The 23362-nt window shown below is 38.1% G+C and overlaps 1 protein-coding gene across 3 annotated transcripts in view; it reads left to right on the top strand.

Annotated features, from left to right (window-relative positions):
* The window catches only part of WDR70 (WD repeat domain 70), a 147251-nt gene extending 135980 nt beyond the window's left edge, over positions 1 to 11271 (top strand). For all 3 annotated transcript variants that reach the window (XM_067315830.1, XM_067315829.1, XM_067315828.1), the window contains 2 exons: positions 145 to 307; positions 9856 to 11271. In XM_067315830.1, coding sequence (XP_067171931.1) covers positions 145 to 307; positions 9856 to 9940 — 248 coding nt within the window. In that variant the 3' untranslated portion in view covers positions 9941 to 11271. The remainder of the gene's footprint in view (positions 1 to 144; positions 308 to 9855) is intronic.
* Positions 11272 to 23362: the final 12091 nt, after the last annotated feature.

Below are 23362 nucleotides of genomic sequence, written 5' to 3'. Positions count from 1 at the left end.
TGCAGCTCTAAATTAAGCTTTTTCTGTAACATTATATAGCTTCCTTGTATCAGATCAAGGTTACAGACTTAATACAATATTTTGCTTTTCTGTTTATTTGTTAAATAAATTTCTCTAAAATACTGATTTCTTTTTTTGTTACAGGTCGTGGTGGCCGTGTTGGAACTCATGGAGGTACCTTGTCATCATACATAGTCAAGAATATTGCACTGGATAAGACAGATGATAGCAACCCTCGAGAGGCTATTTTACGTCATGCAAAGGAAGCAGAGGAGAATCCATACTGGGTTGCTCCAGCATATGCTAAGTAAGAAAACAATTAAAAATACAAGCAATATTTTTGGAGGCCAGTGGGTGTTTGATAAAAACAGAAGACACATTTTTAACGGTATTCTTTGCCTTTTCTGGATCGTTGCTATGAATATGCAAACCAAGAATATGTCATGCTCTCATATGAAGATTGAGCTTCCAGTAGATTAAATTGTTAAAATTTGACATTTCCATTTTAAAAATATATCAGTGCTAGAAAATTATTTAAAAGCTTTCTAAATTTATTAGTCTTCCCCAAACCAATCTTTGAAATTGTAACATACCTATTAATAAGATACCGTCCCATTGGCAGATTGGGGTCGCAAGTTTGGCTGGTGTTAGATACATCCTCTAGTTCTGACTGATTCTGAGGTTAAACCTGCAAAATACTTACTTGGTATTATGACAGTGTATTTTAGATGATTTCTTGAAATTCTAAAGTTTTTATTTGAATTTTTTCCTACCTCAGCACCTGAGTACCTGCTTAAATTGGTCTTACAGGTACATGAATACTATAAATGGCACAAATAAACTTCTCGTACCAAAAATTCAACATAAATAAATATATAATCAGTTGTTGTTACATAACTTAAACAGCCATGTCAAATTTATGCTAGTGGAATCATGGTAATACCACAGATGGTAACTTAGTTTAAATTGTAGGTGTGAGTGTAGCATCTGTGTGTGTGTTACCTCTGTGTATGAAAACTGTGGAATATTCTTCTTTAATACTTTCAAATGCAATTCAAATCATTAAATAAATAAATTCGCAATAGTACTAAAATACATACTGACTACTAATACTTACATACTAATACTAAATGAACGCATTTCACAGTAATGAACAGAAACATTCACACTACTGCTTTAAAATTTACTAACCTTTTTCTATTTTATTATTGTTAATGATGTTTTTGTTACAGAAAATAACCTATCTAGTATAATTGGTAGCTTCAAAATGCATAAGAAAAAGGTTGTGAAGAGGTAAAATGGCCTGCACAGACCAGGCAGAGCTAATAAGAAGCTGTGTTTCTTACTTGCAGCCCAGTGTTGTATCTCCCAGACTGTACTTTGTCTAGTAGTTTTTATTTCTGTTATGAAGAAAAATCACCACTTTCCAGAAACTCAAAATATGTTAATAATCATAGTTGTTTCCAGTTGGTGGCACTTGTTTTTTGACTTGGCCTACATCTTCGGGAAGATCACAGAATAGCTGTTCCAAAGCAACTTGAGAGCGGTAGTGACCCAGCCTGGCTTTGACTGGGTAATTAGGAAGTATGGCATTGTTGTACAGTACATCAAATGAGTGCAGAGTACAATATCACCCTTGTTACCGAGTCAAAAGAAGAAATATTTAAAAGCCTGATTTTGTAACAGTTGCTATAATGAAATGCTAAATACAGATTTTTAATTTTTTAGGGAGTTCGTGTTTGCTACACATGAATGTGCATGTACCCGTTTTTATTTAAAATGTGCAACTCTCCGTTCTCAGAAGTAAATATGATCGCACATTCCATCAGACAGATAGATACTTTGGTATATTTTTGGCTCAGCAACTTCATTGATTGTATATTAGGTTTCATCCCTGACACCTGCAATGTAATAGACATGAAAGTTTTAAAACATAGCTGTATTACAGAAGGCTTCCTGTGTCAGGTGGGCAGATCTCATTACGGTTTCTTGTTAAAAGATGTAGCTGCAGGGAAAGAAGAGAACTGGCTGAGAAGTGGGGAGGATGCAAGTCCAGACTGCTATTAGCTTACACACCAGACGGTGCTATGTATGTGGGGGAGCTGGAGCGCAGCCAACAGCATGCTGCCTTGACAGCTCTGTCAGTTGATAAATTTTGTGCCAGTGAAACTGCCGTTATCCTTGCTTTAGAAACTTGACTTTAAGAAGTGCCCTATGCAAAAAGCATTTTAAGAGTTTTTTTATTATTATATTTCATTCAGGCTAACACTGAAATGTAGAAACTTTCTTTATAATTGTGTTATGTCCTTAATTTTCAGAAATGGAGGTCTGCATTAACAAATATGGACCAATGGCAGGTCCATAGCTGCTCAGGTCTCATTAGCTGCTTGTCTGCACACATATGTAGTATAGAAAGCGGTGATAATTATATATCTCATATCTGATTTTGCTGGGCATATATGTTTACCTTATATATACACAGCATCTTACAGATGTTGTTCCAAATGCATGAGCAGTAAAATAGGCAAAGTACAAGTAATTGATGTAAATTATCACATATTATACTGTAGTAGTGTCCCCTGTGGCCCTGTTGAAATCAGGAGTTCAAAATATTGAACAGTATACAAACCTAGGGAAACTGTGTCCTTTTAGCTATAGCATAAAATACACTAAAGAATTAGGAAAGGTTATATTCTAAATACATTTAGAATTCTTTAAAATTACATACTGTCTTGAAACCTAGAAAACATACAACCAGTATATTTCCTTTTTTTAAACAGTGTTTATTTTTACTACTTTCTTTATTTTTCTTTTATCAGTTCTTCCATGTTTCCTGCATGGTAACTTTTTACCTAAGTATGGTATAAAAGTATCCACTTGATATAGCCTTGTTTGACAAGGCTTTTTTTTTTTTTTTTTTTGTATGTGTGTTGTCTAATGGATGGTTATTCATTTATAGTTTTCCATTTTCCTCTCTAAGAAAATGCATGTTAACCTAAGGAAAAACATTTTAGATACTAAATTTTTTTCATAGTGATTGAGTTAACAGGTTTGTCAGATTATCAAGTTATACCTGTCATAGGCATCGCACCTTGAACTTTATAATAAACAATGATAATAATAGTATATAATAAACAGTGATCCAGGGCCAAATAATCTGTGGTTTACCCTCACATACATAGTCACAAGTAATACTGATTTTTCCCTCAGTCATACCATTTGCCTGAAGCCAGGTTTATTCTTTTGTGAATGAATCCTATCATATGAGTAATAATCATGAAAAAGAATTTGACCTACAAACTTCAGTGAAAACATTTGGCCTAATATTTTTGTCTAAAGCAATAAAAGGAAATGAATGTACTTTAACCTCCATCTCCTATAGTCAGAGGGAAATTCTTACAAAAGACTATGTAGACTGATTGTTTTGGCATTTTACTTGGCAATTCATAGTAGAACAGTAGGATTGTTTCTGAAAGGATCAGAAAAATGTTAACTAGTTACTTTTAATGTAAAAATCTCTGACTAAAAACACTTGAAGAGGAGAAAGACTATTTTATGCAGCTGCTTAAATACAGCAGTTTGAGGAAAAAATATTTTAAATTCTATGTGTTTCCTTTTCTGTAGATTTAAAGCATCTTATGAAGTATGCCATCATAAAATCTACAGTTTGTTGTACTTAATTTCTGTCAAAAAGATTAAATATAATTGGAAACATAAGAGATGGTCATATTTTTAGGAAGTGAGATGGTCGTATTAAGAAAACTCTGTGTACTCTTTTGCTATAGTGAAAGAAGAAACACAACTGTCAAGTTAAAAGATTTTAAATGAGTTGTTGTTGTTGTTGTTATGCCAGAATAGTATAAACTTTTTACAGCCAAGGGAATTTCAAAAACATTTCTTGGAATGCTTCTTTACTCTTTAAAAATCATATTTAAGAATAAGCGTTAGGAACAAGACTTACTAGGGAGTTTCACTTTTTGGGGGGGGGGGGGAATGTAGAAATTAATGCAAAACTGTAGTAAGCAGTTGTAAAACTGTTATCCTGCATACAGGAGTGAGCAAGATCAGAGTTTTCAGACTAAGGTGTTTACAGGAGATAATAATGCAATAATGTTTCTTCCCAAAAAACTCTTCCTAACTCTCCACAAAGCTAGGAGCAGGAAAAAGCCACAGGTATCTCGTTCTAATCAAGTAATTTATGTCATGCTTTTATAATTGTATTTTCATGCTTTATAATTCTTATAAGAAGTACCTGTGGCATGACTAGTACTGTTAGTTTATAGATTGTACATTAAAATATTTCCTTTTTGTTGGATTTAAAGGTGCCTAATTTATTCTGGAAGCCAAATAGTCATTTGCCTTATTTATCACTTGATCTTTTTTTTTCAAGCTTGTTATCATTATCATGACCTTTCTGTTTCTCCTATAATTTGAGCCAGAAGAGGAGGGGAAAGTATGTAAGTGGCAAAAGGATGGGTGAAAAAACAGATGCTGCTGAAAAAGATGCCGAGGGATGATAAGAAGTACATGCTGAAGCTGGAGATGACATATTGCAGAAGCCCAGTGCGAATAAAGTGTCCAAAAAGCAGTGGTCAGTGCAGCAGAGAAGTCATAATGGATGAGCATAAAGAAAAGACCTTGAGATTTTTCAGGAAAAAGCTTGTTAGAGACCTTGGCAAGAGTAGTTCCAGTGGAGGGAAAGGAAAGGAAGGACAGATTGAAGATTTCAAGTAAAGAACTACAGGAAAGGAACTTGAGGCATCAGTTGTAAATGTTTGAAAATTACATTCTTTGTGAGCTGTTTGTTTTAACACAGCTGTACGGAGATGCTATAATGACTTCAGATGTCCCTCTGAAGGATCAGCATGAATTACTGAACGTTGGAGCTGAGGGCCTAACCAGGCCCAGATGTAGCTCTGGCCTGTGCTGTAAGGAAGGTGAGGGTGAAATTTCCCTCCTCATCAGGATAGACCAGGGGTCTCTGAACATATCTTACGTTTCACTGACATTGCACCCGTTTTGCCATCTTTGTCATCACTGCTTGTTACTGGCAAAAGGAAGTGGCTTGAAGCAATAACATGTAGCTGCGCTGTGTGTTCACTGCTCTTTTTCTCAGTAGCAGTACTCATGTGTGAAGTGTTACTTATATTGTGGCTCAAGTACCTTTAATTTAAGAAGCAGGCCTGAGCAGAATGTTTTGTAACTGTGATTTTGTTGACACATGCTGATATATTTAAGCTGAATCTTTTCTGGAAATCTGTTAATTTTGAGAGGAATGTCTCTGAGATTCAGAAAAGAGACAGGCTGGTTGATAGGGTAATGAATGTAAGGGGACCTGATGCTTAAAATCTGAAGTTTTCAGTCTGGGAGTAGCCTTTTTGACACTATTCTGGTATCAAAGCATTCTTGAAAGTATTCTTTTTTTCTTTGTTTGTGCAAAATAAACACAAATTAGAGAAGTTACTGTGACATGAGTCACATGCTGTGATATGGAATTGCCCTCTCCAGTTGGTTTAGTTATAGCAGTATTTTTTTTAACTGCTAGTCTATGAATCTCAGATGTCAATGGGCTACTTTTACAGGATCTGTGAAAGGTAACTAAGAAAAGCAAGCCAGAACTAGAAAGGTTAAGTTGACTCTAGAGCAGTCCACCTGGCACTGCAAATTTTTTAGGGGTCTTCATATCTGAATAGTTTGAAAACCACTGAACTAAAGAAAAGCTTGCAGAAAAGCATACAAACAAATCTAGTAAGAACAAAACAATTTTTACTTTTTTTTAATTTACAGCCTTTTATTGTAACCCTTAAGTACAATAGGAATGCATTTTTCAGTGTATGAGATATTGGTTTTAGGAACAATCATTTGGAATTACAGAATCATAGAATTTAGTTGGGAAGGGACTTCTAGAGGTCATCCAGTCCCAACTCCTGCTCAAGGCAGGTCCAATCAGATCATGTTACTTAGGTCCAATTAGATCAGGTTGTTCAGGGACTTGTGCAGTCAAGCTTAAGTACCCTCAAAGATGGAGATTCCACAAGCTCTCTGGACAACATGTTGCAGTGTTTGACCATCCTCACAGTAAAGAAAAAATTCCCATATGTTATCTAACTGGAACTTCCCATCTTCCAAATTGTGTCTGTTGTCACTTGTCTTACAGCTGTGACCCTTCTCCAAGAAGAGTCTGGCTCCATCTTCTGTGTACCCTCTCATTAGGCAGTTGTAGATAGCAGTAAGATCCCTCTTTAGCCTTCTCAAGGTGAAGAAACCCAATTCTCTCAGCCTCTCCCCATACATCATGTTCTCCAGCCCTGTAACCATCTTGATGGCAGCTCTTCACTGCCTTCTAACCCACTGATGGCTCTCCTCTGGACTTGCTCCAATATGCCAATACCTTTCTTCCTCTGGAAAGCCCAGAAGTGGCCATAATACTCAGATGTTGTCTCACAAGTGCTGAAGAGAGGGGGATCTCACGGCACAAAGCAATCAGGCTGATCAGGCACAATATGCCCTTGCTAAATCCTTGCTGGCTGTTTCCACCTTCTTGTCCTTCATGTGCCAGGAAATGGCTTCCATGAAGATTTGTTCCAGGTTCTGAGGTTAGGCTGACCATCCTGTAGTTCCCCTCCTCTTGCCCTTCCTGAAACTGTGTGGTGTTTGCCTTTTCAAGTCATCGAGGCTGGATCACCGTGACCTCTCAAAGATGACAGACTGCCCTTGAAATGACATTGGCCAGCCCCCTCAGTACCTTTAGATGCATCCCATCTGATCCCATGGATCTGTATATGTCCAGCTGGCTATGTGCTCCATCTGCCTCTACTGTTGGTAATGCTCCATTCCCTGCCACAGACTCTGCTAGTAGGTTGGGGATCCTGGGAGGCCTGAGGACAAACCTTCTCAGGGAAAACTGAGCCAAAGAAAGCACTGAGTACCTTGGCCTTTTCCATATCCTGTGTTAATAGGTTCCCAGCCCCATTGAACACATTTTCCTTAGGATTTCTTTTGCTGTCAGTGTAGTTGTAGACAGCTTTAGTGTTGCCCTTTGCATCCCTTTCTAGTTTCAAATCCAGCTGAGCTTTGGCTTTCCTATCTCCCGCGTGTTCAGGCAGTGCCTCTATTCCTCTTGAGTAGCCTTTCCCCTCTTCCTCTGTGTGCTTACTTTTGGGGTTTTGGGGCTTGGGGTTTGATCTCAGTCAGGAGTTCCCTGTTCATCTATGCTGGCCATCTGCTGTGCTTGCTTGACCTTTTGCACATCAGATGGAATGTGTTTTGAGGAGGTTGTCCTTGAAGATCAACTAGCTCTCCTGACCCCCTTTGCCATGCATGGCAGACTCCCATTTTTCCTGACAAGCAAATCCCTAACAAGCTGAAATCTACTCTCCTGAAGTCAAGGATTAATAAAATACATGAGAAACTTGATGGAAAAAAACCCACAGCCTCCATATATGGTGTTTAGCCCTCAGAAATGAAAATATTTTGAAGCAGTAAACCTGTTTTGATAATTTTTCTATAAATATTAATCATACAGTGATCTTCCACTGCACTAGCAATCTCCATTACAGTTACTAAGCAGAAGAATTTTTATTTAAATTAAATGATCACTACTGATAATACTGTAATGAAAACAGTGATTTCTGTGTTTGTCTTTAAAATGGTCAGGCATATGAATAACCATAGGTGTTCAGATTACTGCTATATATCTTGTGGAGGTGAAACAGTTTATATCTCAGCTGAGCTGAGGCCATAACCATTTCATGCTAATTTTAAAAAATGAGACAGCAAGCAGACTTGATTTCCTCTATATGCTTCCTCTTGAGCTGGTTACTGCTAGATTATGCTACAGTCTCTCTTTTTAATTTTTTTTTTCACTTTACTGAACTCTGAGTAACTTACCTATATTATCTGAAGTCTATAACTTTTCATATATTGCTGTGCCACTCCTATTCTGGAAAATATGCAGGTTCCATTACTCATATCAGAAATAAAGTCATTCTCTTTGGATGGAAGTTTCTGAGTAAAATTATGACACTTGCTGGTTTTGTAGTCAGAAATGATAGGTTTACACTCGATCAGTTGTGCTATACTAACAGACATCTCAGTACTGACCTGGTGTGATCCCACATGGCATTTAGATAAGTTTTTTGTGTGTGTTGTGATACAATGAAGGTAGACTGTTAAAACTGCATAAATACACTTCCATAAACAGGTTTTGAAAAGAGAGAAAATTCCATACATTCCACTTCTTCAGCAGCCGACAAAATTCAGTATTTCAGCCAACAGAGCCTTCATCCCTGGTGGCTGTGTTGGCTCAAATACTGATTATTTTTATCTTCCTTCAGTGACTGAATAAGTAGAGTTTATGTAACTATCTTCAGATGACTTTTTTCTTTAATTTGGATAATTTCTTTAAATTGGATAATATTAATTTTTTTACTCTTAATTCTGCTTTCCATGCAGTGACTTATCTAACTTCCAGTAGCTTAGGTCCTCAACTGTGTCCATGGTCTGCTTAGATGTAATGAGACACACAGCCTAGATCCTGCACTTGGGGTTTGGGGACCGTGTGCCAATAAAGTCCCACAGCAGGAGCTCCTTTCTAACCATCTGTGGAATATCTTGGTGTACTCCTCACCTCCAAGGCAAGTTTGGAGGAGGAAGGAGAAGGCAAGCCAATAGAAAGATCCTCTATGCAAGGGAAGTTGTCTTTGACTGGTTTTGGTGACTTTAAATCTATTTTGTGCCACATATTTTACAACTGGAGAATCCTGCTCTTTGACTTTAGTGGCTAAGGGATTGCTATTATTCTTTGAAGTCAGTGGCAACATTGAATTATGCCTACTGTGTTAAGTAAGGCAGACACAATTTTGTTAAGGTTTATGCATTTTCTAGAGTCTGCCAAATAACAGTTGTTATAATAATAGTTAGCTCTTCACATCCTCTGACGGCTGTAAAAACATTAGTTAATACCCTAATGAGACGATGACTGTCTTGGCTGCTTTTTATACTTTGATGTGTCTTTGTTGTAATGGGGAGTCTAGTAGAGCCAACTTCAGAAATCTCGTGGTTTTAGCTCCACAATGATTATGCTAAGGATTAGATTGGAAAAAAAAGAACCAGGCAGTGATTAAAGTGTAAAACAGGAGAACTGAATGTCTAAACAGTTTGTTGAAATGCTACTTGATACCATGTTCGTTTAGAAAGTAATCAATAATTATTTTTATAAAGTTTAAGTGTTATTTAAAATACAAGTAAACAGTGGAGGAATAGATACCATCAAGCTTGACTGTAGGATACACTCTGTTCTCATATGAAGATTGTTAGTTTTATTATGTTACAGTAGTGCTGGATGAAGTCTCTGGAGGAGAAGCTGTTTTTTTCATGCATAGGCTAAGCCAGAAACCATGCTTTTCTGTTTTCATTTACTGGCTGCTGTCTTACTACAGCATATCAAAATGGAAGATTTTTTTTTTTTGTAATGAAATGAGAAGACCTATAGCTCCATTTTTCTAGAATTATATTAAAATCCATTTGTTCTGTTCTTCTGTCTTAATTTTATTCATGGAATACACACAAAGGGTTGCAAGCTGATGGGGAAACAATACTTGCAAGAGATGCGTGTTTATTTGTTATGCTCCTCTTCCTACTTTTGTTCTTTGCCTGAGAGCTGCAAGTTTCTTGAATTTTTAGAATGTTGCTTGATAGTTTTTTGTTGAAAATGAAATAGACAAGTATAAGATACTCTTCTCTCCTTTTAAATACAGAAAGGATGTCATTTGTATCTACTGTATGTCTTATATAGTTTCTGATAAAGAAGAACTATAGTCTGACCATTATTTTAATCTTTTTAATATTTTCTAGAACACAGCCAAAAACAGTTTTTGCAGAAGTGGAACAAGAAGAGGATGAAACAGACAAGCCAGAGTGGAAAAAACGTAAAATTTGAAGAATTTGGTTTAAAGAACAATTCAAAAGCATTTGAAACAAAGTGCAGCATGTATTTCTTTATTTGGGGTAGCAGGTCAAAATCTTTGAAAGCATAAATTATTTTGATGCATAAAACTTCCTACAGTTTAAAAAGGATTGTTGTATTACAGTGGACTGTAATTCTACATCTGAATTTTGTAATAAGGAATGAATTATATTGTGCAAAGGAAAACTCCTCCCTGTGTCAGTTACTTAACTTTGTGATTTAAATGAAAAATATCTGTGCTTATAATTTTGAATAGAATTCTGTTGAATTCAGGATATTGCTAAATGTTTTTTTTATTACTGCCAACTTTAGCAATGCTGTGTCATGACAATGTTAAAGGATTTTAAGTATCAGAATAAAATAATACAGAGTTTCAAATTTCTTCTCATTTTTTCTTATATCACAAGTAACCCCCAAGTAAACAAGGTTTACACTTTTATGCAGATTTATTAATCTGGAATAATCCAGTTCAATTAGCTTGTATGTGAATTTTAGAAAACATGTTTTCTAGTGTCCATCCTTATGTGAATGATGATGTTTGTTAATATGTGTAGTATCTCACAATAATATTTTATACAAATTTTATTTTTCAACCATGTGAAATAGGAACAGACAATTATATATTTTGTTTTAATAAAACCAACATATGTTTATTTCCTAGTTGATAAAGAATTTTATTCAGGCCTCCTAACTTTATAAGTTTGTACTGATTAGTGTTAACACAGAGCAGAATTGTATATTTATTATCAAGTCTTGGTGTATATTGATTTTGTTGTATGCCTGAATTGTGTATTTCTTGTCTCACACTCTATGAAGACTGATAGTGGTTATTTAAATATTGAAAGGTTTCAGTGTTTAACACAGAATTGCGATGTTAAATGTCATAAACTGAAGGACAGAGATATTTAAAATTAATATTCTTTGTGGAAGCAGAAAGGAATCTAAATTAGTTTAGACATTTATATTGTGATTATAATAGTATACAATGTGGTAAGTATTGTGATTATAATTATATATAATAAGGCAAGCACTCTGCATTTCCACTAAGAGTAGAGAACAAAAGATCATAAACAATCAAGCTTTATTAATTATGAATAGATTCTGAAGGCATCTGTTAAGGCTATATTTAGCAAAGCATTTAATCACCTTCCTAACCTCAAGCATGTGTCCTGATAGAGTCAATAGAGCTTAAATTTTTTCTCAAGTGTTCTCTGCATCATGATTTAATTGTGTGACTTCCTTGACCATGCTTATCTTTTTCAATTATCAGTTCTATACATTAGGGAGAAGTAAGCCTGTTCTCAAAAGGTGGCGTGAGATTTGTCTAACATTCCAACAACAAAACATTTCCACTGCTTTAACTCAGCATTGTCCTCTGATCAGAGTGGAACCTCACTAAATAATCCACAACTTGTCTTTTTGCCTTTTAGAAAATGTTTTAGTACATGCTTATTTAAAACAGCAAAGAAATGCTTAGTTTGCAGTTACTGCTGTCATATGTAATATGAAGGACAATACCTATGTAGACAGGAAAAGGAGGAGAAAAGAAAGCAGCAGGTGAAGAGCAGCAATTGTTAACAGGACCTGCTAAAGACCTCTCTGGAATGTCCCCTTCAGCTAAGTAATGTTAAATGACCATTGTTTCACTAAAGACTATTTTTTATTTTACTTCATCCAAATAATGCACTACAAAATAAAGCATTTTCAAACAAATTTATATAACAAAGTGGTAAGATTTTAAAAGATTTAATAGGTCCTTGGTTATAGGTGGAATATAAACAACTTATGATTTCTATTGTTAGAGTTGTTCACTGAGGCAGCATGGTTTAGTGGAGAGCAGAGCTGGAGGGAAAGGCAGATGAGGAAAAATGCAGCAACTGTTCTCTGAGTTTGGGAGGAATAAAAAGTAAATAGGCAAAACTTCTCCTTTTATGTTATTTATTTTGAGCAGCTAGATCTTGTTTTCTAATTTTATTTTATTGCAAGTGAACCCTGTTAGAATTTCTTTCTCTGTTTTAAGAGTTCAAGTCATTATTATTCACAGCGTTTAATTTCCCAATTGTCTTAAATGACTGTTTTATCTGCCTAAAATTTAAAATAACGTCTGTGCAAAAAATACTAAAAAATATAAAGCTAACTTAAATTACATTTATACTTGTACTTAGCTCATGCTGTTTGCATTAGTCCTAGACATTGGATTTTCAGGCAGCATGTTCACCAACAAGGCAAACTTTAACACACTTTTAAAAGCAATTTTTAATATTGGGCAGCTCAATAGTAAGAGTTAATCCAATCAGAAAGGAGAGATATGAAGAGTCTGCTTGGCCATACTTGGGATAGCAAGCTCTGACTCACCACTTTGAATTGTCCAGGGAAAAATATTAACATGAATAAATACTTGGTATGAAAGGTCCAGCTCTACGTGCAAACAGAATATTAGAAAGACTATTTGTATTAATTGTATATGAATGTAATTTTCTTTTAGACTTTCACCTAGGGCCTCCCTTTCTAGTTTTAGTCATTGCCAAGTTGTGATCTTAGTTTTCCATATGCTACATATCTGGCCAGAGTCTAGATGGACTTTTGTTTGTGTATCTCTGGAACAAGGTGGGGTTTTTGTTTGTTTGCTCATTTCATTGAAAGACCCATTTACAGAGGTGCCACAGTCATCTCTAGCATTGTGGCATGCAGAATGGCTTCCCCCGTGCCTTCTCCAGGGCTGGATTTTTCTCCTCTTGTTCTGTGCAGCTTCTAGATGTTTCTATATAGCGATTTATGCTCCTTTGTCCTTTGTGCTATAGTTCAGTGACTTGTTAAGGCCAGTGTTCAGTGCGACGTGCCTGTCCATAGGGCCAAGACTTTCCCTGCTAGATGGTTGCAGCCTACCAGCTGGTGGGCAACTTAGTTTCCCTTTCCTTGTTTGTGTCATTGCTGCTGGTATAAAGGTCTTGTTTTCACTCTGCAGTCATTCGTCTTGCTTATCTTATTTTTTAAAAGTCTTCTGCAACAGGCTAGTTGAATGCTAATGTTGTCTTTGAGTACTGACACTTTCCCTCTGGCTGTTTGTAACTATTTTACACTTGTTTAAGTTCATCTCTGCACAGGTACTTCTTATGACCTGTCATTTACTGAAGATGGTACTTTTGCCTGTTTGATGATTGTTAGCAAGAACCGTGCATTTGTGCCCATAGGTCTTTGGCTCCTTGGCTGTAATTACGTGCCTGGCTTGGTTTTCTTTGTCTTGCCTGCTGTTTTGCTGTTGGACTGTAGAAGAATATTTCTTACGGGAAGAGAAACCATGAGTTTTTATCCTATCAGTTTAATCTCTGCTGAACCCTGAGGAGTGTTTTGCAATGAGCTGGCATTGCTGAGTGGAAGTGCCATTCTCTTGGTTGGATCTTTGCCCATTAGTTTCGTTGGCTGTCTGTATGACCTCTAATGCCTTTGTGGGTATCCAGCTTGAGACATCTGTAGCTCACACCCTCATTTAATACTGAATCATCTGAATTTTGATGTCTTTTATTGTGGCCTGTTAGTCACAGTAGTGCTGTGTGGCATATGTTATATTGCAAAATCTGTCTTCTATTTCCTGATCATGTTAAATGCCTGTGTGTCCGCCTAGCCTACCTCTCAGCAATGGGAATGTAACAAAAGCCATATAGTTACCGTCATTAAAAGTCAGCAGACTAGTTCTGGCTTCTTACCACAGCTGATTCATGAGGATCTGTCCCCGCTTCCTGATCCCTGAGCTCTTTTCCTGTGTTGCACTGTTTCATACATACATGTGAATGAAGAGTTGGATAGTTGGCCAGTAGATACATCCTTATGCTTGCCTGGATTTGAAGCGTGGACTCATCTCATTGCATCAGTTTTAAAATCTGCTATGATTTTTGGCTAATCCCATTTAAACACAATTTTGTAAAAGATGTGCACTTCATCCATCCTCTGGGAATCCAGCATCTAATTGCTTCCTGCAGTCTGGATAGCTCTGAAACACAAGATATTTCTGTCTGTAGCACATTATCCTGGTTGAACTTTGCTTTGGTTGCCAAAGCTTCTCATTTTAGATGCAAAGGTATTGTGGCATGCCGACAGCCTGTCCCATTTACCACTTGGGCAGCAGTTTTATTCTCAGATTAGCGTGTTGGAATCTCGGTAACCTATGTGTTGCTTGAGTGCCTTGCCAATGCTTTCTTTATGATATTTTCTAATGGCTGATGATCGGACAATGCTGTGGTTCATCTCGCACTCTGACAGGTGACTCAAAAGAGGCCTGATTCAGAAAGCATAGGAAATGAGCCCTTTTCTACCTTAGCTTTCATGTTGTGTTTCTAAACTGTTCTGTAGGACTGTAGAACTTCAGGGCTAGTACTTTAGACAGATTTTTCTTATTCTTTCAAAGACATGTTCCTTTGGGCTTCCTTGTTGTATCATGAAATAATAGAGCAGCAGATAAATGCAGTCAGTAGATAAACTGAACTGGATGGGTCCTTGAGTGGTTATGTAGTCCATTCTTGACCCAGATTATAGCTATACCTGAACTAGTTCTGACATATTTATTGAATCAGCTCTTAAAAGCCTCCCATGGTAGAGATTTCACAGTCTTCCTAAACAATATGTTCCGGTGCTTCATTCTTCTTACCAGTAGAAAGTTTTTCATATTCTTTAAGAAGAATAGTTCTTGCAACAATTTAAGCCCACTGTTTCCTATCCTGTTCCCAGCTGCCAAGGAAGTTAGTTTATGGGCTTCTCCTTTGCAGCAGCTTTTTACTATATTTTATGTTTATGATCTTCTCCTTGTATCTCCCCTTTTTTTCAGTTTTCCCTTATGGTTCATGTTTTCTGACATATTGACATTTTTTTGCTCTTTTCTGCCTTGTTCTGCTTGTCCACATGTTTTGTGAAGTGTACTCCCCACAACGTATTCAGTGTTCCAGATGAAGCTACTTTTTTAGCACTGCTTAGTAAACATGAAAAACGTTTGCATGTTGGATTATAGTCACTTTTTTTCTCTACAGCATGGCATTGTTGTTTTGCCTTCACTTCCTAACCTCCCACAAACTCCAGAACCTCTTCTGCAGAGTTGCTGCCCAGCCAATTCACTGTTTAGTGTTGGTGTATTATTCTTAAATATTGCACTTTGTCCTTTGTCCTCACTGAATTTCATTACATTTTCTCAGAACTTCTCTCCATTTTAAGATCATTTTGAATTTTCTCTTGACCCCAAAGCGCCTGCAGCTTTTTACAGCTTCCAGTTGTCAGCGAATGTAAAGAATGTATTTTCTGTTCATTCAGCCAGGCCACTAATAAAAATGTTGGTTAGTGACAGATCCATAAGATTATGTATGTATGTATGGGAAGGAAATGTTTTATACAGTATTAATTTTCTTAAGGGTCCATAGACTTCTAGTTGGTGTACTCAAAATTTTTGGAAAAATAGTTGACTTACCTAGAAATTGCTGGATTCCCTTCACGTCCTTTGGTTTCAGGATTTCTTTAATGGCTCTGTCTCTTCGTGTCCAGCAGGAATCCTTCTGACATTAACAATGTTTGGTGTGGGAGACCTCAAGACCCCTTTGTGTTCAACTTTTCAACAGTCTACGTTCTGGATGTATTTTCAGCCTGTCCCCCTTAGGGATTTTGATCCTGGATTCTCACTTCCTTTAATTCTCCTTCTATAATAAAAAAATATCGTCTGCTATAATCTTCTGTAAATTAGCAGTAGCATATCTCTAGGGCCAGCCTCACACCAATAGGTGTTCATCTGGCTCCTGATCTGATTTACTCTAGGACTGGGTTAGTACCTTCGTGCCTGTCAAAAGCTGTAACAGAGCGGTGAGGTCTGTGGTTGTCTTGCCTGCGGTGATTGCCTTGCCTGCAGCATAGGGGAAGCAGCAATGTTTCTTGTTATGCGGCTTTCCTGTTCGCCATCTGCTCTTGCACTGGCATCAGGAAGGTTTTACTGTATACCATCATCTTTAGGCCTTATTTTTGTAGTCTGTTAGTAACGCTTGTCAAGATCACTGAGGCTGCATTGCAGCTGACTTTACAGTCCATCTAGGATGAAATAAATTGTTTAATTTAAGAACATAGGTGCGTAGGTGACACTTAGCTTGCAGGTTTCCGTAGTTTCAGTCACTTCAAGCACTTCTCTTTTATTCTTTGGATGCTGCTGAACACCCTGTGTCTCTGTTCCTCACTCCCTTTGGGGCACTGTCATTCCCAGGCTGGAAATTTTCTCTCTCCACTTCTTGCTGGTTTCCACAGCACATGCGCCTGACTGTGGAGCCTGCAGGCTCCATGCATCCCACGTTACTTAGCTGGATTCTCCGCATCTGTTGGGCAGCCTCGTAGGCCTGTTAATGTGGTGTTGCCACAGCTAGTAGCTGGCCGAAGGCTTTGTGTTAAGCTAACAGCCCCCAGGACTTGTCTGGTTTTGTATGAACTTGTCCTAGCCTCCCTGGAGCTTTGTCTTAGCTGCAACAACAGTTGTCTAACAGCCAGGTGACCACTGCTTAATTTAAGGTTTTGCTTAGCTTTGTACAATTGTGAGGAAACACCTATTATGATGCATAGCTTTGTAATTAATAGATAGTAATTACACATGGTAATGAACTACTTATGACCCTAGAATTAAAATGTTGTGTAGAGGAGTACAGACATGTGATGATAGTGGAAGTTTTGTAGGTATGGACACAGGAGTACACCTGCAACCCTGGGGCTGTAAGCAGCTAGCTAACCAGTGGTCAGTTATTGGTCATTCAAGGAATGCAGCTTTGAGAGCTGGGTAAAGCTGTTTCTTGGGATTGCAGAGAGGACAAAAGTCAAGTATCTAGCATATATAAATCATGCCATATATCGTAAATCTGGCCCTAACATGGGACTGCAGACCACTGAAGAAAGAGCGAGGAATTAGTGCATTTTACAAAAAGTATAAAAATAATCCCATGCAGATTCTTGGGTGAAGAACAAGAACACCTCACCAACAACATCAGCATCCTCCTCCTAGCAAAGAACTAGGGATGCTAACTTGCTGCACCACCCCATATTCCTCGTCACCCCCCAGACCGGAGCCATCGACGTAGGACCCAGAGGGACAGTGGATGGGTGAGCACAAGATCAGAGAGGAAGGGTAGATCCTGGGAATTGTGTGTGTATAACAATTTTAACTGTATTGTTATTGAGACTACTTCTGTAATAGTATTTTTTTTTTTAATTACTGTAATAATTAGGTCTGGACTAGAATATTTCTTTGATCAGTTAAGATTTTGATTAGCCTAGCAAATTCCTGGCATTGTGTATAGGTATGTTTCTTTGGCCTACATAAGCTGCACAAGTTGTATTGCAGCCATTCTGTGTCAGTTGCTTTTATCCCTTTTCTGTACTATTAGTTTCCCTTGTTACTTGGTGGTATCTCTCTAGTGTAGTGAAATCCAAGTTTACAGAAGTTACGCAAGCAAAGGACTGTTTGGCAGTAGGCATAAAACTCAGGAGTTTGCATGTGATTCTAATAAAAGACATCTCTCGTAGCATTGGTGAGGGGGTCACTCTGTGATGAAACTGGTATATAGTTTGCAGACAGCTCTTCATCTCAAATTACCTAAGCAGAAAAGACTAACATTAGGAGGCTTCCAAATATAAAGGTCATCATCTTCAAATTAGCCTTTGCAAGCAACTCTATAAACAATCGCTCAAAGTGCTTATAGCATTTTCCAGTAAGATCTGCCAATAAGCATTAGCCAATAAGATCTGATTATTCATAGAAAATTCCAATGTATCTTGATATATTTATTTTAAATAAGTTTCTGGATTATTTAATAAAAAACCCATTTATTATAATGTTTTGGGGAGAACATAAAGTTTCCGGTTTGTTACGGTAATACACGTAACTATTAATTTTTGTACATTATCCAGTAAATCTGTAATAATAGTGCCTATAGCTGTGTCCCCATAGCTTAGCAGCATCACAGAATTGGAGCAACACCATGCTATTCTACAAAAACGTAATGGTTCAGACAAATTTAATTCATCCTTAATATAACAATGCAGCAATTAAAGGAAAATCAGAAGCAGTCCCAGACTGATAGCAGTCTCATATTACCCACTCCCAGAGCAGTACCCAGTTGGTAAGAAACTAAGGCACAGTGATTCAGGAATTTTTACCTGAAAATGAAATGGCATATGAACACAGCGCGAAGACTTGCAGAAGACTGTAAGAAATGGATCATGATAAATAGTAGGGTACTGAGATGAGTGGGAGGTGATTGGTGGGATGCTGCAGGAATAGGAAGTTTATGTCCGGTTTTATATAACATCAAACTACCCCCTTCGAGATCATTAAATAGGATGTTAATGAAATTAACAGATGATGCAGGCAAATACTGCAAGCACTATTGAAAAGAGAAGCCGGAAATAACAAAAGGAGTCACCCTGACAAATGCAAGATAATACATCTGGAAAACAATAATTCAAAATGCAGATTATTTTTTCCTCTGTGGTAGGAGGACTCTCAGCTAGACCAGAGTTGGTGGATGGCAATTTACATTTCTGCATTCCTTCAGACATGGCAGCCAAAAAATATGTGGAGCTTTTGCCAAAGGGATTGGTTGCGACTGAGCAGCTTAAGTGAGACCTGGACGGGAAACGTTGCACGCTCTGTCTGTCAGCCACTGCAGGATACGAAAGTAGCTGCGGTGACTCTAGTCTGAAGATTGACTTGGTAAATACAGCGTGGCGAGGTCTCTTTTTATTAGCTCCAGATGCTGATGTCGTACGTACTACAAGTTAAAAGTGCTCCTTTCTATATACTGCCTTGCAAATTTAGCTGGCTCTCTGAAAGTCAAGCTCTTGTCTCCTACCAGCTTGAACAGTTTGGGTTTTGATATCTTTTTCTGTGTGTAAATAGTTATATGGAGATTTCAAGGAAATAAATGATAATAACAAATAAGTTTGATTTGGACTTGCTGGTCCATTAGACACTACCCATATATCCATATGTAATAAGAGGGAAAATGCTTCTTGGTTTGTTAATTTATAAAACAGCCCATGCCTAACTTTTGGATCCAGGAGCCATGTAAAATGAAGTGTTTTGACAGTGCCAGCACAGAGGACTCCTGGTTCACAGGAGGCTCTCCCTGATCCTACAGTAACACAAATACCGTTGACTGACACGAGGCAGATTATTCTTGAATGTTGAGGGTGCTCTGGACAATTACTCTAAAAGGAACCTTCTCCTGCATTACATTGCCTAAAGCATGTCAAAGCCCAACAGTTCAACCTATCATTTTCTTGCAGATTAACATGTCACGTGCTAAAGTAACTGAGATCAATTTTGTCTTTAATGTGTGATAAACATTTGTATACACCTATATGCATACCTATATTGTTTCTTTTATTGATGAGGGCAAGGTATTTAGCAAATTTTGCTTGAGAAGTAACATGTTACATATCTCAAGGAGCTTCAGTGCATTATCTGTCTGGATGAACAGTTCTCTTGGGGGATATTTACTCCATCTTATTTAGGCAGTATTTTAGATGCAGTGTAGAGGACGAGAGAAAAGAACCCCAGTTGCCCACGTATCAATGAGAGAGACAGCTGACAAGCGAGGAAGTGGAAGGACCTGCAGTAAGTAGTTTAAAGTAAATGGCATAACTTTCCCTCACCCGACTCGTGATCCAGTTAGGCAAAACACTCATATTAACCCTGTGCCGAATGGAACGATGCACTGGGGTACCCAGAGTCACAAAATGGAAAAAGAAGAAAAGAGTTTTTTTTTTTCTCATTTGAATACAAGCAGTACTACAGAGGCAGACTGATATAGTGCTAAAAATGATCTTGGTGAGATTCTCCCCAGTGCCGAGGTGCTCATTTTTAGTCACCCTCAGCTCAGAAGTTCAGGCCCGTAGGGTCCCACTGCAATGACCCTTTGTTGGGAAGCCACTGCTGGCGTGGTGGGGCTGGCAGATGGTGACCTCAGTCCAGTCGTAGGAGGAAGATAGGGATGAAGGTGGGTGTCTGGTTGACACACCTATGCATTACAGCCCCTGGTCATAAAGAGATTAATGAGTGAATGTTCAAAGTTTTCATAGTGTTTTCTAAACATGTAGCAAATTCATCATGTAAAGTAAGAAAGGTCACAGATGAAGAATGTTTTAATGACGACGACTGTTAAATGGGCTGTTGCATTCCCAAATGCTGTGAGAGATTTTGCTGCTCAGAAACTGATAATCTTTTTGGTTGAGACTCTATAAAATGTCCATTTGTAGGACCCTTTTGTTAATTTTTGCTACCTTTTAACTCATGTTTACAGATACAAACAAAAAAAAAAGTAAAAGGGAAGCTTTAGTTCTGTAAATGAGATAAGTGTCACAATGGTATATGTCCTTTCTGTTCTTTTTAACCACTTGCTTTACTCTCTAGCATACTGTCCTACTGCCTAGGATACAACGGAGTTTTAAGCAGTTCTGGAAGAGAAGTTGTTAAATGTTTGTTTCTTTGGATAAAAAGAAGTAATCTAATCAAATCCTACCAAGTATCCCAGTATTGCTTCCTGCCTTTCCTCTTTGCTGCACTACAAGAATCCCTGTTCAAGTTCAGGTTCTTATTCTGTTCAGCGTTTTTCAAACTTATCATCAGAGATGGTTTCTTCTCTAAGAATCGAAGTAAGAAAAACAATACAGGACTGAAGAAGCATAAGCATAAGATGAGAGGAGAGTTAATCAAAATCAGATTAGTGGCAGATCTAGGAATATAGCTCAGCTATCTCAATATCCCTTTGGTACTCTTTTCCAGGATCTCTCTGCTGCTGGGAAATCTGTAAGATATATTTTTGAATCAGGGTAATTCTCTTATCTTATGGTTGTAATCTAACTTTTGTGGTTTTGTGCCTGCAATTGAATTACAAACAGAGCTGTGTAACTGCTTTATCAGCCATTTGTTTACCATGGGAAACTAAATACTTCAATGTGCAGGTATACTGCTCCGACGATTAAAGTTGAAATTGCTCTGTAGGAAATCTCCCCTGAATGGCACATCACTTAATTCTGCTTTGTGCCATAGCTTCATTAAATCCTTTAGTTCATTCTGGCACTTAGTTCCCTGCAGATAACGTAGAAAAAATTCATTTTCTTTGAGATACGGAGGTGCTGCTCTGGCTCTCCACATCTCAGTCTCAGTGTTGATATTCTTTATAAGTGGATGACGCTGCACAGTTTGGGAGCCTTTTTTTTTTTTTTTTAAATTAAAAATGGCTGGTATCTAAAATGTAGGGCCTTCTGCCTGCAAGATGAATGCAAGGGTTGCACACCTACAGTGTCTTGTGCAGAATCAATTAGCTTACACTGTTCCATAAATGCCTAGGAGGAAGACAGGACCCCAGTGGCATATCTAGACTGTTTTCCTTGTCCCAGAGCCTGATCAGCATTCCCATTTGTTTCAATCACCCATCCTGAATGGGGATCCTGCCACAGTCCGCTTTGAGGACAGGGATGAAATCTTTTGGAGATTATGCGATTTTATTCAGAGTCAGAACATCACCAAGGTAGGTAGCCAGAGTCAGGGAGTGCTGGCACAAGCGTGAGTTTTAACAGGCTTCGTTTTCATTTTTAATCTGTAGATTAAATGTGATCAGTGATGTGATTGCAGGGAAAGCATGAGGAGAATTTTTATTGTTAATTACCATGATATCGGTAGACATAGAGTAGATGCTGAGGGGAAAAAGCTTTAGATAGCTAGTCGCCCTCCTTAGCACAAAAATTCAGCTCCCAACATTAACCTGATTTGCTTGCCTCTTACTAACAACATAATCAAACGTATTGTGCCAGTTGTACAGGGGGAAACGGAGCGCAGGAGCCAGCACGTCTGCTAATGGAAATGAGCGCTAAGGAGCCACGTTTACTTAAGCCGGCGGAGGATGTTGCCTCGGGTTTTAGCATGTTCGTTTTTCCAGAAATTGTCACGAAGACACCGGTTCTGCTTTAAGTAGATGGAAAGCTGGGCCGGAGTTCAGCCTGCAGTTTGCAGCGCTGCGGAGCGGAAGAGCTGAGCCTGCGCCAGCCCAGCGGGAGCCTATCTCCGAGGTGAGCTAGCTGATTACGCGAGGGCCCGGGACGGACCGCCAGCTCTGCCGGCTGCGGAGCAGCTCGGGGCAGCAGCGGGCGAGAGCGTCCAGGGGAAGGGAGTCAAATACGCGGTGTGGGGATCAGGAGGGTGAGCAGAGCTGTGGGGCTGGGGGTCATAAAATACAGGTTGGCTTTTAAATGTGATCACTGCTTTTACATGCTCTTTATAATGAAGTGCCTTGGTATGAGCAGTGTGGATAGTCTTGGTTTTTTTCTTTTCTGCAGTGCAAAGAAATCCAGCCACCTTTTTGCAATGTGTTTCTAAGGGCACAGGAGGTTTTGAGTAATGTGTGGAGATTTAATGCCTTAAGTTATATAGATGAAAGACACAACAGAAATAGAAGATACTTAAAGCCAACATTCTTATTGTTAGAGCATTTTTATGTAAAAATACTGGACAAAAAGCTTAAGAAAGGTTAATTAGGTCAAATTGGATCATTAAATTGTTTTTGTACATGGTGCATGCTGTGGAGCTTGTGTGTGCTGTGTGTGTAATATGTGACTGACTTGGAAAGCATGTACAGCACCTGTGTGAAAATCACGCGTAAGATTCCTAAAATGAAAACCCTGCTTTTTTGCTTCTTTTTCAAATATGGGACATCCATCTGAGGGATTTCCAACACTACACTCCAGCTAGCACATTTAAGCGATAGAATTTGTGTCTGGAGTTTGTACCTATAAATGGCATCAAAGATGCATGTGTCTGTTGTTAATTGATGGCAGGGAATAGGGCCTGCAGATGCTTTTGCAGTAGCACGTAGCAAAAAGAAGTCCTTGCCCAAAAAAGTTTCTGGTTAAAAAGGATACTTGTAGGTATTTTATGAAAGTATGAGAAACAGCTACTTTTAGCAAACCAGGTGCCTTCAGTTGAGCATGTGTGTGTCTGGCGCTTGAATTAAGGCTTGTATCACTTTTACTGCTTCCTTAGTGCTGTTCTTTTTGACAGACATTAGAAGGTCACAAGGTCCTGTGCTGTGTATGAGTACCGTGAGCGATACTATAACTGTGATGACCAGCTAATGATGTGTGAAGATGATCAGGAGAAGTAAAAGCCTCTAATGCGTTTTGAAGAGAACGTTTGCTCAAGGGAAAACACCGCCTTGAGATTTGCGTAGGGAAATTGTTTTAAACCGGGAAAATAAAGTAACCTTGAAAAAAGCATCTGGATGTCTGACAGTTATTCAGAGCTCATAATACACTGTGTTACTGTATGTTGTTCACTCAGGATCTAAAATTAGGTGATTATGTAAGGAGACCACAGCGTACATCTGAATA

This window comes from Apteryx mantelli, chromosome Z (genome assembly GCF_036417845.1).
Source record: "Apteryx mantelli isolate bAptMan1 chromosome Z, bAptMan1.hap1, whole genome shotgun sequence".
NCBI classification, from domain to species: domain Eukaryota; kingdom Metazoa; phylum Chordata; class Aves; order Apterygiformes; family Apterygidae; genus Apteryx; species Apteryx mantelli.
Note: the sequence above shows the minus strand (reverse complement) of the source record. Positions and strands in the feature narration are given on the sequence as shown.